The sequence below is a fragment of the Clupea harengus genome, unplaced genomic scaffold, assembly GCF_900700415.2.
Source record: "Clupea harengus unplaced genomic scaffold, Ch_v2.0.2, whole genome shotgun sequence".
In the NCBI taxonomy this organism is placed as follows: domain Eukaryota; kingdom Metazoa; phylum Chordata; class Actinopteri; order Clupeiformes; family Clupeidae; genus Clupea; species Clupea harengus.
The window spans coordinates 53795-71013 of record NW_024879710.1 but is presented as its reverse complement, the minus strand read 5'-3'; the positions used below and the strand labels follow the sequence as shown (position 1 = coordinate 71013).

Here is a 17219-nt window from a genome sequence, read left to right as displayed (position 1 = left end):
GATAAACAAAGAGAAACACTAATTTCACCTGGATCCCAATGGCAAGTTGCTCATTTCACCTGGATCCCAAGGGCAAGTTGCTCATTTCACTAGTGCTTTGGCTTTTGAATGGCCCAGCATGCACAATTAGAAGATAAATCAATGTAATGATTATTTACCGGAAAAAGTTCACTCTGCGTGCGGACAAACATGTATTTAGAGAAAATGGCCAAGACTGTTAGGCAACTCAGAATAATGTTAATTGCACACATGGTCATGACAGGGTCGAAAAAATATTAAAGGCTGTCAAATAGAAGAAAAGAACCCAGGCACTTTTCTAATGGGTGCGTATTTTAAAAAGCACTTACGCGTTTCATGCTCCCAGAGCCTTCCTCAGGGTGCTCTCTTTCTCTCTCTTTCTTTCTCTCTCTCTCTCATACGCCCAGGTGCATTTTTAAATATGTGTTGATACTATTAGCATAAAGCCTTTTAAAAAAATGACCCATGTGAGTGCCTTGGCTCTTCTCTTCTACTTGACAATGTATGACATCTTTTGCCAAAGCACCTGTGGATTTACTTCTGCTAGGCCAACACTTTCAGCCATAATGCCTCTTTTGTCGGAACTCTGGATCAACAGATAATACTGAAAGCAACACTATGCAATAATCTGCCACTTTTTGAAGTATGTCTTTAGAAGCAGCTAGTTTTGATATCATGTCCAAATACATTTTAATGGTATATGTTCATGTTAAGTACAGATAAACACACCTGTCGTTCCCACTAGGCATACAGTTGCACACTACGTAGGTCTGTTTTCCGGGATGGAACACCCCGCGAAAATGTAAGAAAAGCTTTCACTGCACAACTTTGCCAACTCCAACGCCAAAATACACCATGTAGCGCCATTTAGACCAAAACTCAGCCGCCTACTGCCGCTTTAAAAGATGTGTTCTTTTTCACAGACTCTTCTCTGCAAGGTGATTTGCCATACAAGTTGGGTATTCATATTAGCAGTATGTCTCCTCCCTGGTACTCAGACCCATGAACCTTGGTGTTGACAGCAGAGCCTCACAAAATGACTGCTTGTGTATTCTTCTATTCTAGAAAATGCTCTACCTGGAAGAGCAGAGTGTGAACTTGACATTATTGGCCGAGAGCCTTGTCAGCTGGGTGTGTGTGTGTGTGTGTGTGTGTGTGTGTCTGTGTGTGTGTGGTTGTGTGTCTGTGTCTGTGTGTGTGTCTGTGTGTGTGTGTGTCTGTGTCTGTGTGTGTGTGTGTGTGTGTGTGTGTGTGTGTGTGTGTGTGTGTGTGTGTGTGTGTGTGTGTGTGTGTGTGTGTGTCAAAACCTCACCTTCTCCCCGATCTCTGTCTGGTCTCCACCCGGGAGCTGTTCCAGGTCTGGCTTCAGGGCGCAGGCGTCCAGCACATGCTGGTACCTGCCCTCCTCCAGCTCGGACCCGAACAGGATGTTATCCCTGAGTGTGGCATTCTGGATCCAGGCCTGCTGGGGTACATATGCCACTGAGCCCTGCAGATGGGGGGTGGAAGCGAGAGATTATAATGGAAGCAGCACTAGATCAAAAATGAAGCAGTAAAATTGAAATAGTTGTAGGAATGTTTTCCATTTTTTTAATCAAAGTATAAATTAGGGATATGTGCTTATTTATTTTCCCGAGCTTTGGGTCGCACACTGAACCACTTATGAATCTAAGCTCTCAGCTTCTATCAAAGCATTTAAAAAAAATATTCAACAGAATGCTTAGCCGAACTGTCAGACTTGAGACAGTATGAGACATGCCACTCGCATAAAAAGAAAACGAATGTAACTGACGTGTTCGAACCTCCTATTAAGTAATCACTTGTTGATAAGCTGCTTAATGCCCTGTTTCAAAGCCAATTCAGGCACGTCAACAGTGTGCTCCTGCGGTCTCGTCTCAGTAATTAGCCAGCCTCTCTCTCCGTGGTTACCTTCACGTTGATGGAAGCTTTGCTACTGTGCATTTCTCCAAGTAATGCAGACAGCAGGGACGACTTCCCTGCTCCTACGGCTCCAACCACGGCAACTAGTTTACCCGGCTTTATATCCAAGGATACACTGGAAAGGAAAAGGAAGAGAAAGAGGAAGAGGAAGAGGAAGAGGAAGAAAGACATTTATGTTTGTTTGAAACACTAGTTCCCAAGATGACGTCAGCTGTGGATAATTTGGTTGATGACGATTCAAATCTAAATGATTCGCTTTTACACCCAATTATGTTTCTAATGAGAACAAATTGCACATCCATTTGTAGTTCCCGTGAAATGATGCGTTTCCCAGTCATGTGACCACTGTATGCCTACACAGATGTCATACCTTGTTTCATGAAATGATACTCGTTTCAAGCATTACTGTTTTCCACAGAATTGGCATGTGCACAGATAATACCCAGATATATTATCTTACGTTAAACCAAGGCTCCACAACAATGAAGACCAAATTGCTCCACATAAGTGCCATGGTTGAGATCTCATTTTCATTTTCCAGCGCGAGAAGAAACGTCAGCGTTGCATGTCGAACATGAGAAGCAATCAGCAATAAAATAACAGAAGCAGGCGGACATTTTAAAATGTTAAGAGTTGGGGGTGGTGATCATTCAGGCTGTCAACGACATAATCATGCAGGCATTCACACAATCATGCAAAGCACCTACAGCCCTATTTGTTTTGTTTGACCATGATTACTGAGGTTGGCAGCTACGCATACTGCGACTCAAAGAGCTTGGTTCTTTGCATGGCTTGTTTGGCTTGTTTGTTTGTTGGTCTGAGTGAAGAGCTCGCAATTGACATTCTCCAAAGGCACACACACACACACACCTCGCTCCGTGTCCTACAACCCCCGATTGCCCACTGACATCAGCGAGACAGCCCAGCGTGAATGCAGGCTGTGCACACACACACACACACACACACACACACACACACACACACACAATAACGATAATTGTTCCCCCTCTCCACACCCCCGGTGTGTGCCCTGTGAATGACTGTCAATACAAATAAAAGAGAACAGGTTGAGGGTGAAGAGGTTATTGCTTGGGAGGCCTAGTCTGTCCCTTTCTCACACACACTAATGACATCACAGACATTAAACAAGCAGAGATCAAACAAAGCAAATGTCTGGTAAAGGTCAAGGACCTAATTTTGTTATGTATATGCAGAGATCAAAGCGCCTGACGTACGGGAGCAGCAGAGCGCCATCTACTGGTCAAAACAGCAAGCTGTTTGATTGATTAGGTTCATTTCACTAGAATGACTGGAAGATTATTTCCAATAAACGTTTTATGTTTTGACGTCCTTTGAGTGGACTGTGTAAGACAAACATAAATGACACGTTCACTGATGATGGATGGCAGAGAGCAGAGGTGAAATAACAGTGGACTCACTTCTTAAGGGTGGGATCACTCTCCTTCCCCCAGGAGAATGTGCCTTCTGAAACAGTGATTGCACTGCCTGGAAAAAAAAAAAACAGAATAAAAGTAAAGAGATTCATGTAATAATGCATCTGGGCATCAATAGCCTGCTTGATCAGCCATTTTGAAGATTGCAAGTCTGATAGGAATTTATTCTATCCTTTGACATTTTTAAGCAAGAATTTTCTATGAACTGCGCATTTTCTGAGGTGTAAGCTCTTATAAATCATAATCTTGTGAACTCCTATGGAAAGGTGATGTGGCATGTCTTTCTATACGTACTGAAGCTTGGGTCGCTGTGCACAGCATTGCTGTCGAGGTCCTCTCCCCCCAGGAACTTCTCCAAGCGTTTTTTAGATACTGTAGTCTGGATTAAGATCGTTTTATGAGGAGTATGTCATGTTACTAAAACACTAACATCTTTTTCCAGAAAAGTCCAACTAATACACATTTATCTTTCAGTTACTCTTGCTTCCAAGCCAATGCTCAGTTAATGTCTCTGGTACAGGGTGAATTTGATTAAATATTCATCATTACAGGTTTGTCATTATAGAAATGTGTAATTAATAACGATACAACCTGCTACACACACATTAACAGAAGCATTCATTATAAGGGTGGGTCAATGGTGCTAGGTTTCAATAATGAACACATTACACACTGCATTTTAAAGGTTAAAAACACACTGCATTCAATTCAGTACAAAACTGTAATGGCAGAAAGTGATCCCTATTGCTTTGTGTGTGTCGCGTGTGTCATTGTTTAAACATGTGGCAATGGCAGAAGTTCATCCCTGTTGCTTGTTTAGATCTTGCTTTGTGTGTGTCGTGTGTGTCAGTGTTTAAATGTGTGGATGGATAGTTCTGTACCTGGACCATGCCAGCAATGAGCATGGGAAGCATGGCTAGAGGAAAACGAAGGATGTTGAAAAGTGATATGGAGGTGAAAGCTTTCTCAGCATCCAGAATGTTCTCTGAACTGACCGAGACGAAAACAGCGAACGTTGCTAGGGAAACCTATAAATAAACACAAAAGGACAGTCAGATCCAGTAATGACAGTTTGAAAAGAAGAAGCTTGTTTCTTTATTTTATTATTATTTATTTTTTATTTATACACCAGATTGTGTTTTTCATGGGAATTGATACAACTTTTTGTATTTCACCATGTGTCTCAGATCTGATTTTTGATTGTTGAAAATATGCTAAATTTGCATGTCTTGCATATCTTTGTGTATCTTGAGTTTTTTGTTCAGAAATATTGATCCTCCAGTGCTCAAAAATGATCCAACTAATATTTGTCTTCCTGCTGTAAAACAAACGTGGGTGGGTATCTGTGCAGCTCCAAGGCCTTACGTGATCTAATCTGTCAGCCACAGGCTTGTAAAGGTGGCTCCAGAATGGAAATGTCAAATTTTGCATATTTTCAACAATCAAAAGACAGATGTGGGACAAATCCCAAATATTAGAGCCATGGGGGAATTATTTATTAAGTTACAGCCTCTTTCATCATTTACAAATTAAATGAAAGAAATGTACAAAAATAAAATAAATCATAGGGCACAATATGATCACAATGCATGGACATGGCTTCATAAAACTAAACTTGCTCTTTAATTTATTTTATTTGTAAATACAAATAGACACACCACAATAGATAAAGTCAGGAACAGACAAAGATAAATATACTCCTCTATGGTTTCAAACTTACAAGAGCTGGGGCGGTGCTGAAGATGAAGGTGGAGACGGAGGAATAATAAGCAATCTTCTTCATCAGCACCAGTTCCTTGTCTCGGATGGCAAGGATCTGCGCCTCGAAGGACGGCTCCCAGGCATACAGCTTCAGAACCTAAAGGCCAGTCAGCCAGCAGGAGAGCGGGGGAAAGGGAAACAAAATGGATGTATGGGGTGTAGCACACCTGGACTAAGCTTCGGAACAGAAACTGCAGGTGGAAAGTCATAATAGAAGTTATTTCTGTAGTGCTGTCAATCGAGTAAAAGTGAACTATTTAATCGCACAATTTGAGGTAATTAATTCGCAGTCTTCCTAAGACTGGAGCTTTGTATTAATAGAATCAACACAAAGGAAGTATATTTGAATTGAATTACTATTGTTTAGTAATTTTTTTCCACAAAGTGTTGAATATTTAAAAATAATAGCATGACAGCACTTAATTTCATTTAAGTCTTTCAGCCTACCATCGCAACCATGGTTACACATAAAGGTCAAGCAAACCGCATAATAATTCCTTCCTCATGTTTTTCCACTGTCTTCAGCACTTTTTTAAGAGAAAATATTTCTGTGTGGATGTTTAAGGGACTGTTTTTCTTACCTTGATGCCATTCAACATTTCATTCATCATTTTCATGCGTTTGTCCTTCAGCTTCATGTTTTCGGTCTGAAAGAGACACAGAATTGTGTTAGGTTTGTATATGTTAGGTTTTAACTTCAAGGTCATTTTCACTGGCTATTGCAGCATATCTTCCTCTGTAAATGCGGTGAAATGAACAACACAGACTTGCTACAATTATCAGACTAACAGGGAAGAGATCCTCAGAACTAACAGGATGAAAGCCTGAGATGCAGAGTGAAATGAATGGTCTGAGGGAAAACAATAGCAGGAGAAGGGTTTACATTCGAAACATGTAGTTTTGAGTGGAGAGAAACGGAGAGACAAATAGAAATCTGTGCAGGGGTCATGGGATGAGAGGTTAGTTTCCCCAGCACATGATATTTGAATAATAAGATGAGGAAACAGGAAGATGGTTTCAGAGTTCAGAAGAGAGATGTGGTATTAGTTTCCCCAGCACATGATAAGATGAAGAAACAGGAAGACAGTTTCAGTGTTCAGAAGAGAGATGTGGTATTAGTTTCCCCAGCACATGATATTTGGAAAGGTGAAAGTCAGCTGAAGATTTGCACATGCATCAAGGGAAGCAACATTATTTCAACTTCTTGGTCACATGCATTCCGAAACACAAGAGCCACAATACAGAAACATATCGTTCTTACCGAGATGTACTATCGGTAAAGAGCAAAGGACGGACTGTGAAAACGTATCATTCTACAGTACACGGAGACAACAGAAAATACAAGAGGTAGAAGCCGCTGAGTACCCCGTTCTCATTAAGGCTGAGCCACATGCCCTTGGTGAGCAAGGATTACAGACTCTCTCTTCTAAACAGGATAAAGCCCTGAATGAAGGGAGCGCTGTGTATGAATGCTCTCTCTTCTAGAAGACCAAACAGGATAAAGCCCTGAGCAAAGGGAGCGCTGTGTATTTGAGTCACACAATTTCTCGAATTGGTCACCTTGACCCTCAGCAGTTCTTCAATAGTGATCTTTGCTAGTGACTCGCTCCACTATACTTTGTAATTGCTAATCGTGCGAGACTCTTAAATCACTGCTGAAGGAAAATCCCATGGGCTTGAAACGTGATTGAATCTTTGAGTCCTTATCTAAGAGGAGGCGATGTTGAGGGAGAGCTACCTGGAGATCCCTGGACTTGATGGCCAGTAAGGCATTGATGGGAGCCATGAGGACCATGACACCCAGGCCTGCCAGCACGGAGGGGCCCATCTCCTGCCACAGGAAGAAGATGGAGAGGGCGATCTGAAGAGGGCACGACCACAGAAGGTGGATGAAGTTGGTGACGTCGTTGAAGCGCTGAGCATCCGCCGACATCAGGTTGACCGTCTCGCCCACCGTCGACTCTTGACGCGTGTCATTAGACACAATTAGGGCCTGGTGGACAAGCGCCAAAGTTAATGCAATAATACTACTGCTGTTGTTCACGAGGAGGTTGGAGTACATGACCAAATACCTCTTATGTGCACAGAGATAATCACCCATCACTGAGCCGTCTCTAAGGGGTGCCATTTTAAAAATGAAACACTTGAACGTGTCATTTAAAAATGAAAGGTTAAGTGCTGAATGGGGGTGGGGGTAGATAATGCACATTAAACGAGTGGTGAAAGATGACAGGAGGTACCTTTTTGTAAACTGCTGCCATGAGTGCTGTGCGGACCTTCATGCCCAGCACAAAGCAGCGCTGGAAGTACTGCTGGAGGAAGACGGACTGCACCACTGCCACCAGCAGCAGCAGGATGGCATACAGGTAGCCTTGCCACACGTAGATGGACGTGTCCTGGGTGAAGGTGATCATCAACCTGGGAAGTCAAACTGGTCATTTAACTTACTGTTTGACAACCAGAGGATTTGATTTTTTTTCAACGTGCTATCTGTGTAACTACAGTCGAATGTAAATATTGTACGTTTCAGCTTTTACAATGACCTGTCATGTGCCGAGTCAATCATTTATTTAAAGTCAACGCACTAAACGTGGGTAGGATAATTATTGATCTATGATCTCATGCAACCCTGAGCCCAGGTCAACTTTGTGCACCCAACATTGACTTTCATAAGGATAAGTCATGCAGACCTTACACAAAACACTATCGGACTGAAGTCTTCTCAGAATCTTTGAGGTGTGACATTAAGCACATGTATCACTCACTTGAGCAGCTGGGGGCTGACGAAGGCCAGAAGGTCATACAGTAATTTGAAGAAAGCAGACTCGATGAGCATCCATTTGAATGCCTTCGCCATGGTTGGTACAAGCCATGAATTTGGATGCGATGTTTTATCATCTTTCTTTTTCTCTTTGATTTTCTTCTTGTCTTTACTGGCTCCTTTTTCCTCCTGAGTTATAGGAAATGAGACACACAACATAAGTTAACGGGTCAGATCTTCAACTATTTTTTTTCTTTCTTTAGAGAACATTCTGTTTAGACATGCTGCTGAAATGGACTGCGATTACCTTAGACATAGCGGCCGTCTGAACATATAAGCTATATTAGCACATTAGCTATATTAGCAATTTGGCTATATTAGCACATTAGCTATATCAGCACATTAGCTATATTAGCACATTAGATGTCTTACCATCACTAGCACATCTTGGCTGACACCTTTTGAAAGGCCATTTTGATGGGGATCCTCTTTCTGTTTGGCTTTCCTCTTCTTGAGCTGCTTCTGAAACCTGTGCCGAGCTTTGCTCAGCTCGCCTGTCATCACTCTGTCAAACCCCTCATAGATGTGGCGGGTGGCATCCTTGTCACTCAAATCCCACAGGTCCTCCTGAACCAGAGGCCTCTTGAAGCCTTTGAAGACCATGCTATGCAACAAAAGAACCATTGGCTATTACTAATACTAATATATATATATATATATACACACACAGCAGATATCTGTATATGTATGTATGTGTATGTATTCAGTACATAGTTTCAAGCAAATATGCAAACGTCTCTTTCTGCAGATCTTGCTGCCAGATTTAGCCTCTGAGGCTATTAAAATGACATCCAAACCTTCACTGAGGATCTTACCTGTTGAACCAGTTAAATGTGATTCTACTGAGACATGCTGCTCCTGCTTCCGGGTTCTACAGGAGAAGAGATGGACACGGTAGAGTGGGTATAAAGAACGAGAGCTGAAGGCACTGAGGGAGAGCCAGTTATATAAACTAATATAAAGAGCCAGTTAAATAAAGTAACTGCACATCAACACTCTACCTTCTTCACCACATCCTCGACCTCAGGCGGTACATCAGCGAGGCCAGAGAGAACGAGGGAGATGAGCTGCAGGCCATAGGCTATGTAGAACAAGCAGAAGCGTGGAAGATCTGAGACTCCCCCCTGCCGAGACACAAACAACAAACACTGAAGATCTGAGACTCCCCCCTGCCGAGACACAAACAACAACACTGAAGGCGTGCCTGTGGAATGAGGGGGGGGGCCTGTCTGGGGGTGCTGTGTTTTGTTTGGGACCCTCCTTACCTCTTGCAGTGCCTTCCGAAGGAGTGTCTGGAAGGGGAATGTATCGCAAACCACCTGCAGCATCCAGAAGAAGAAGAGCAGGCTAGAGTCGACGGCCATGTGTGTGCGTCTCACGCTCTCGTGGTAAACCATCACCAGGATCTGGGAACAAAGATACCCACATTACGGCTATGCAGTTTCTTGAACAGTCAAGAGAAGGGGTCCAAACATAGTTCTTTAGCTCTGTGACACATTCCCAAAGGTAAGGGACACTCTGCCTGGTCTAGACTGGCTTACCCATGAGACGGCAAATAGCACAGGGTTGGTGTAGAAGACAGCTGCATTCTTCACATTGGTTGAGGAGTCAGTATTGGGACCAAAATCCTCACCGAGAGTTACGGCAAGCCCGGCCACGGCTGTTAGAAATAAGAGTCCAGCCAGGATCTATGCATAGATACCACCACAAAAGGGCAAAACTTTAACCACAGATCCTAAACCATTACAGGGTTTTAAATAGTACATGAGAGTTTAAAAAAACACAGCTTTTGAAATTTGCAATGCTGTCAAAAATGATTACAAATATGCAATGAAATAAGGTTCCCACTTGTCCTAGGACAGGCAAAAAAGCTACAAGCAGATATCACTCACACACACACACACACACACACACACACACACACACACACACACACACACACACACACACACACAAACTTGTCCTAGGACAGGCAGAGAAGCTACAAGCAGATATCACTCACTCACTCACACACACACTCACACACACACACACACACACACACACACACACACACAAACACACACTTTCTCATTAAAATGCCATCTCATTAAATTTTTCTCATTTTAATGAGAAAATGGAGACCTAATAGTGTTCCTGACCAGGGGAACACTATTAGGTCTCCATCTTCTCATTAAAATGCCATCTCTCACGAAGAAGCACTGCGGCTCCTGATTAAGATCGACATCGCAAGAGGCAGCTTGGAAGAGACAGGTGAGTGACATGTCAGCCTTCTGAGCAGCAACTAGGTTTTCCCGAGTGAATCGGCCAGATTCTTTGCCAGCTTTACTAGCTTCCCTGTCAGACCTAGTAGGAGGAACACTAGGGAATGACTTCGGAACTACCGACTCGTCAAGAGTGACAAAGAAAGAATCAGACAACTCACCAACCGAATCAGAGTCAGCACCCCGACGCTTCGAGGAGTTTCCCCTCGCCATAGCACGAGTCACCGCGCAGGCGGGGAACACATCGGGATGTTTCTGCACACATTCGTGGATCATAGGTTCCATAGGTTCAGCAACCTGTGGAAACACCTCCGAATTGCCCCTACTCCAAACGTTACCACCACCGATATCGTTACCTAAAATGAACGTGACTCCCGGAACTGGCAGAGATCTCTGAACACCGACAGCTACACTGCCGGTAAGCACGTTAGATTTCAGCTCTATCTGGTGGAGTGGCACAATGGTCGAGCCCATCTCGAAACCGCGCACCAGAATGCTGGTGCCAATCTTTGACTCACCAGAGAGAGGTAGAACCCCTTGCAAGATGAACGAGAGGGAGGCTCCCGTATCACGGAGAATGCGCACCGGTGTACGGTGTTGCCCACCAGGCAGCGACACAAAACCGTCACTGAAAAAAAGGCTTATAACCAGATTCTGAGTCACTGGTGGATTCAGTCATTGGCAGCGTTGGATGGGGAGTAGCTTTAATTACGGTGACCATATTCGCAGCCTGTTTCCTCTCTAGTACCGGACACTCCGCCACCAAGTGTCCGCGCTTCTTAAAGTAGAAACAGGCTGGCTCCGGGCTAATAGAAGAACGCAATCTCTGCGGAATCTCTCTCCGGAATTGGGGACGATCAGGCCTGGGCTGGTCTCTGGAGTAGACGTGATGCGTTAACGCAAACTCGTCCGCCAAGACAGCAGCTTCATGCAGTGTGTCGACCTGACGCTCGCTAAGGTAGGTGAAAACCGCGCCAGGGAGGCAGTTTTTGAACTCCTCCAGCAAGATCAACTCCCGCAGCTTGGCCCGGCTATCCACTTCCTTGGCAGCACACCAACGGTCGAATAATGTCTCCTTCTCCCGTGCAAATTCAATGTACGATTGCCGGTCAGTTTTGCTACTCTGCCTAAAGCGCTGCCTCCGTTCGGTCCATCAGATTGTGGTACCATCTGTGTATAGGGAAGAGATTCTAAGAGTAGTTCACGATGGCCTGGCTGGTCATTTGGGTATTGCGAAGACACTTAACCGTATTAATCAGCATTTCTTTTGGCCGGGGGCAAAGCGGAACGTTGTCTGCTTCTGTAAGAGCTGTTGTGTTTGTCAGCTGGCTGGCAAGCCTAATCAGACAATTCCACCTGCTCCCCTGTACCCTATCCCAGTGATGGGCCAGCCATTTGACCATGTAATTATTGATATCGTGGGCCCACTTGTGCGCTCCACGAGTGGATATCGGTATTTGTTAACCATAATGTGTGCTGCTACTCGTTTCCCAGAGGCTATCCCGCTGCGGAAGATCACCACCAAGGTGGTGTTGAGAGAACTCCTCGGATTCTTTTCTATGTTCGGCCTGCCAAAGATTGTCCAGACTGACCGTGGCTCGAACTTTATGTCCCGCGTGTTCGCTCGCGCACTGAAACAGCTGCGCATACAGCATAATGTTTCCAGTGCCTATCATTCTGAGAGCCAGGGGGCACTGGAACGTTATCACCAAACGCTAAAGGGCATGTTGCGCACGTATTGCTTGGAGTCTGGTCGAGACTGGGCCGACGCCGTTCCCTGGTTACTGTTCGCAAGCAGGGAGGTAACCCAGGAATCCCTTGGTTTCAGTCCTGCTGATCTTGTGTTTGGGCACACCCCCCGTGGGCCTTTGGCCGTGTTGAAAGATCAGTTTTTGAGTGTCTCCTGTCAAGGACGTCTGCAGCCATGTTACGAATTTTAGGTCTCGTTTGCACCGAGCCCTTGAGTTGGCTCGAGAGAATCTTGGGCGAGCTCAAGGTAAGATGAAAAACTGGTATGACCGTAAAGCGGTCAGTCGCCACTTTGAAGTGGGTGAGAAAGTCCTTATGCTTCTTCCGATTCCGGGTTCTGCATTGCAAGGTTCAGTGGTCCGTATGTGGTCGAGGACAAGGTCTCTGACCGTGATTACGTAATTGCTACTCCCGATCGGCGCCAGCAGAGGCGTCTATGTCATGTTAACATGCTGAAGCCTTATTTCGAGCGTGTTCCAATCCCTGCTTGTAGTCCAGTGTCCATAACGTTGCCATCCACGGATGGTACGGTGATGCTTTCTGTTCTGGTGGAGGAGAGTGACAACGCTGAGAGTTGCCCGTCCCGTGCTGTGGTTGAGGGGCGTCTTAACAATACTGAAACACTCTCTGTTTTGCCTGAACGTCTCCCGCACCTCTCAGACTCCCAGAGGGCTGACGTCTTAGACATTATTCACCAGTTTCCTGAGCTGTTTAGTGATGTACCGAAGCAAACTCACGTCATAGAACACGACATTGATGTAGGTACTGCTGCTCCAATTAAGCAGCACCCGTACCGGGTGAATCCGGTAAAACGAGCGGTCTTGAGAAAGGAAGTCGAGTACATGCTCTTGAATGATATCGCTGAGCCCAGCATGAGCCCTTGGAGCTCACCTTGTCTCCTTGTTGCGAAGGCAGATGGTACTTTTCGTTTTTGTACCGACTACCGGCGTGTTAATGCTGTCACTAAACCCGACTGTTATCCGCTTCCCAGGATGGATGACTGTATTGATCGTGTGGGGTCTGCCGTGTTTGTGAGTAAATTTGACTTGCTAAAAGGCTATTGGCAGATACCACTGACGAGTCGTGCGAAGGAGATCTCGGCGTTTGTTACGCCCGATGATTTCCTAGGTTACCGCGTTATGGCGTTCGGAATGCGGAACGCACCCGCAACTTTTCAGCGCTTAATTAACACCGTGTTGACAGGTATGCCAGGCTGTGAAGCCTATTTGGATGACGTGGTCCTTTTTAGTGCTACTTGGTCTGAACATATTGACCAAGTTCGTGAGTTGTTCTGTCGACTCTCTGCTGCCAGGCTTACCATCAATCTGGCAAAGTGCGATTTTGGGAAGGCCACCGTCACATACCTGGGTCGAGTTGTGGGAGGGGGTCAGGTGCGTCCACTGGATGCGAAAGTTTCTGCCATCTGCAATTTTCCTGCCCCTGCTGATCGCCGAGAGCTCCGCAGATTTCTCGGTATGGTGGGATATTACCGCAGTTTTTGAAAAAACTTCTCCGCGGTAGTGGCCCCATTGTCGGACCTGCTTAGTCCTAAAGTGCTGTACCAGTGGTCTGAACAGTGTCGAAAAGCCTTTGAGAACGTCAAGGCACTGTTAGTTTCTGCCCCTGTGTTGGCTGCGCCTGATTTTTCGAAGCTTTTCTTTCTCGCAGTTGACGCAAGTGATCAGGGTGCTGGCGCTGTCCTTCTACAGTCAGGTGCTGAAGAGGTTCAGCACCCTGTCTGCTACTTCTCCAGGAAGTTTAACGACCAGCAACGGCGGTACTCCACCATCGAAAAGGAGACGTTAGCCGTTGTACTTGCGGTCCAGCACTTCGAGGTCTATTTGGGAGCTTTAGAGAAGGTCGTCGTGTACAGCGACCACGACCCTCTTAGGTTTCTTTTCCGCATGAGAAACGCTAACCAGCGGCTCATGCGGTGGAGTTTGATCTTGCAGCCCTTTAACATTGAGATCAAACATGTGCGGGGAACCGACAACGTCTTAGCAGACGCTCTGTCACGGGTACCGTAGTCTCTATTCTTCGTGTCTACGGTTTGAAAGAACCGTATGTCATGGTTTTGTTTTGTTTTGTGTATGTTTGTGCGAATGATTGGATGTTTGATTTTGGTGTGCTTGGTCATTGCCTGTTGTCATTGTTACAGCATAGCTGTACAGATCTATGTTTTGAAATAGTGCTGCACGCATCCGTGGTTGTGGATGTCGTGCCTGGCGATGGATAATAATATCCGAGTTATGGAGACTATAGTCACCATTTCGGGGTGGAGGTGTTACAGTCCTCTTTAACCTCCGGGTGGCGTAGTTCTGTTTACTTTGTGCCTGCTCTTTTCTTTTGATTAATAGGTTTCAGGTGCAACCTGCGTTCGGGGGCGGAGTCGTCCCTTTATAAAGCGTGTCCTGCCGTGGATGAAGGGTGGCTAATACCGAGTGATCTCACGTCCTGCTCCTAACGTCAAGACGGATGTCTACTGTTGTGAACCTGTCTTTCGAGTCTTTTGTTAACTAAATAAACCCCCTAGACACGAGCCCTTTGACTCTTCTGTCTTCAATGTTGCAGTCAGCGAGGCTGGCCGTAACACACACACACACACACACACACACACACACACACTTGTCCTAGGACAGGCAGAAAAGCTACAAGCAGATATCACTCACTCACACACACAACTGAGGAGAAGTGGGACTCCTAAAACAGAGGCCAGTTACCTGTTTGCTGACATAAAGCCTGGAGAGGTGTCTCTTGGGGGCTGTGCCTCTGAAGAGTGCTGCCAAGTGGCAGGGATTACTGAGCCACAGGAAGCCCAGCGGTATCCACACCAGAACCGTCTGCTCCACACACACAGGCAGGTCCGGGTCGGCCCGGTCCAGGTACGAGGCATTCTGAGGGGAAGCACACACGGCCTCAGACTAAGCTCGTACCCCCTGCCAAGCTGCTAACTAGAGTTTTAATGTGATGTGACTGACAGGTGATTAAAAGGAGAAAAACAAATCTGCCATGAAATGTATCTTGAGCAAAGCATGATTAAGATAATGGATGACTATTCAATATCAAAACCTTTGCATTTGTGTAATATTTGACTATTATTAAACTAGCACTGACTATTATAACAAAAATGTAAAAAAAATCATAAATCATTTTAACTTCTGCAAAGCCTCACTTGGCTGAGTGTGTATACATTATACAGGTTTGACAAACAAAGGTTTCCAACACGATCCTCTCCTTCATTTGTATTATTCCTTAACTCCTGTGTGTGTGTGTGCCTGATTCCTTAATTCGCCTAACATCTGAATACAATGGGGCTTTGCATATCTTTATAAAACTTGTCACAATGTGTTAAATGTTTAAACATTTTCCCTGATGAAAGATCAGTCCATTGCCAATACAAAGCACAAGCCCAAGTACTGGGATGAGAACAGAAACAGAAACACTCTGAGAGACATTTATTTCCCCAAATAAACCACACAAATAGAGCATAAAACAGCCACGAGAGATTGTTTTGTTTCATTAATGGAGTGGGATTAAATTAAAAGAAAAGAGTTCTGAATGTTCTGCCTCTATACAGAATTCAAACCCTTATTTAGTCAGATGCTTGCTTTTTAAAAATTGAGTTAAAAATCCTATATGAACAAATATATAAATAAGCAATGATGCCTCGTATCATATGTATTATCATGTATTTACAATAATTATTATGACAAGTGGATACATTCATTTAAATAAAAAGTAAAAAAGGAGAGTTAGATTTTTACCAGAGACAGAGGGGAAGACCAGGGACATAGGTCAGAAAAACAATGTCCGCCAGAGAGACATTTTGAGGTCAACTCCCCAGAATGTGGAGCCACAGAATTCATCAAGAGCGGCCGACATGTTCCCTCTTGTTCCCCTCTGACAGGGGAGAATCCTAGGTGATGCTTCCTGAGGTCCAAGCCTGTCCACTAGTCCTGCCTGAGCGTGGTCCTTTGTGAAGACTGACGCAAGCCGTGATTCAGCAAGATTGCAAGCCATAAAAAAACTCTAAAGAATGCAAACACGCAACTGGTGAAAACTTCACACAAACGTCCTTCAATGGTTGTCTGTGAGTGTCTGAGTTAATGCTTAACCCGTTTGAGTTTTGCGAGGCAATCCTGTGGCAAACTCCCTCGCTGGTAACGGGAGTGCAGTATTAAACACATCCAGGCCCTCTTCAATATAAACAAATGGACCACAGAAGGCGGTCTCTCTCCAAACCACGAGACCCAAGAAGGGAACTTCCTCTGCCCCGCAGAGAAGAGTAACTTGGTGTGTCATCCACTGATGTGCACTTTTCATAACTGAGCAGTTTAAAGTCCACTGATTGTGAGCATGTGTGTGTGCCTGTGTCTCTGTGTGGGTGAGGAAGGGGGGCCGATAAGGGGGGCTATGGTGAAAGTACTTCCACTCCCTTCCTGTCGAAAAAGGAGTGGTGGGGTGGGTGGGTGCAGGGGGGCAGGAAAAGGGAAAAAGAGGGGGAAGAGGGCTGTGCTCAATTAAGCCAAGCAGAATAACATTCTCAGCCTTCCGCTGTGTGCCTGCAAAGCAACTTCTTTAGCATGTAAGACATGTTCAGTGGTATCAGGAAAAAAAGATAAAAAAGCATAAAAGACAAGAGAAAGAATCAGGGCAGTTGAATGCAGTTCCGCTAAATTAGGCCATCCAAAATCCACCATTGTCACGCCTGTAGAACTGCTTCAACTCTGACATACTCAGGTTTGCTTAGTCACTCTGTGCTGCCTGCATGGTTATCTGACAGGACACAAGGGGCACACTCCCCTGGCCATGAATCCTGAAAAGCCTGTGAAATAACGACTAATAACAATAAATAATGTGATAAGAGTGAAAGCCCAATAGACGCAGCCTTCTATGATAAGGTGTCCAAATGACAGTTAGCACTCCTTCCCAGGTCCCGAAAGGGACTTGACCCTTGCATGACAAAACCAATCTGTATCGTTTTTCATCATATCAATGCAACTCAGCAGTCAGAACATGACTGTTCAAACCAAATCCTTGAATTTCCAGGGAACACAAATATACTCTCATCACACACTGCTAGCTGATAGTAAAGATACACAAGATGGTTATATAATATTTATATAAATATGCTAGTGACGTCGTTATATAAAACAGTCCTTTGATCATTAAAAGGAGCGTTAAGTGTTGTCCAACCTCACATGCTCTTGT

At 44.8% G+C, this 17219-nt stretch overlaps 1 protein-coding gene across 2 annotated transcripts in view; it reads right to left on the bottom strand.

Moving 5' to 3' along the window:
- Positions 1-15929, bottom strand: part of LOC122129947 (ATP-binding cassette sub-family C member 2-like) — a 28150-nt gene extending 12221 nt beyond the window's left edge. For both annotated transcript variants that reach the window (XR_006151823.1, XM_042704683.1), the window contains exons 1-17: positions 15849-15929; positions 14729-14902; positions 9537-9683; positions 9261-9401; positions 8997-9119; positions 8811-8866; positions 8368-8599; positions 7940-8124; positions 7415-7592; positions 6913-7167; positions 5756-5821; positions 5134-5271; positions 4295-4441; positions 3708-3792; positions 3399-3465; positions 1948-2074; positions 1331-1507 (exon numbers count right to left, since the gene is read on the bottom strand). Coding sequence is in view for 1 of the 2 variants with exons in the window: in XM_042704683.1 (XP_042560617.1) it covers positions 1331-1507; positions 1948-2074; positions 3399-3465; positions 3708-3792; positions 4295-4441; positions 5134-5271; positions 5756-5821; positions 6913-7167; positions 7415-7592; positions 7940-8124; positions 8368-8599; positions 8811-8866; positions 8997-9119; positions 9261-9401; positions 9537-9683; positions 14729-14902; positions 15849-15890 (2340 nt within the window). In the remaining variant the exon portion in view is untranslated. The remainder of the gene's footprint in view (positions 1-1330; positions 1508-1947; positions 2075-3398; positions 3466-3707; positions 3793-4294; positions 4442-5133; positions 5272-5755; positions 5822-6912; positions 7168-7414; positions 7593-7939; positions 8125-8367; positions 8600-8810; positions 8867-8996; positions 9120-9260; positions 9402-9536; positions 9684-14728; positions 14903-15848) is intronic.
- Positions 15930-17219: the final 1290 nt, after the last annotated feature.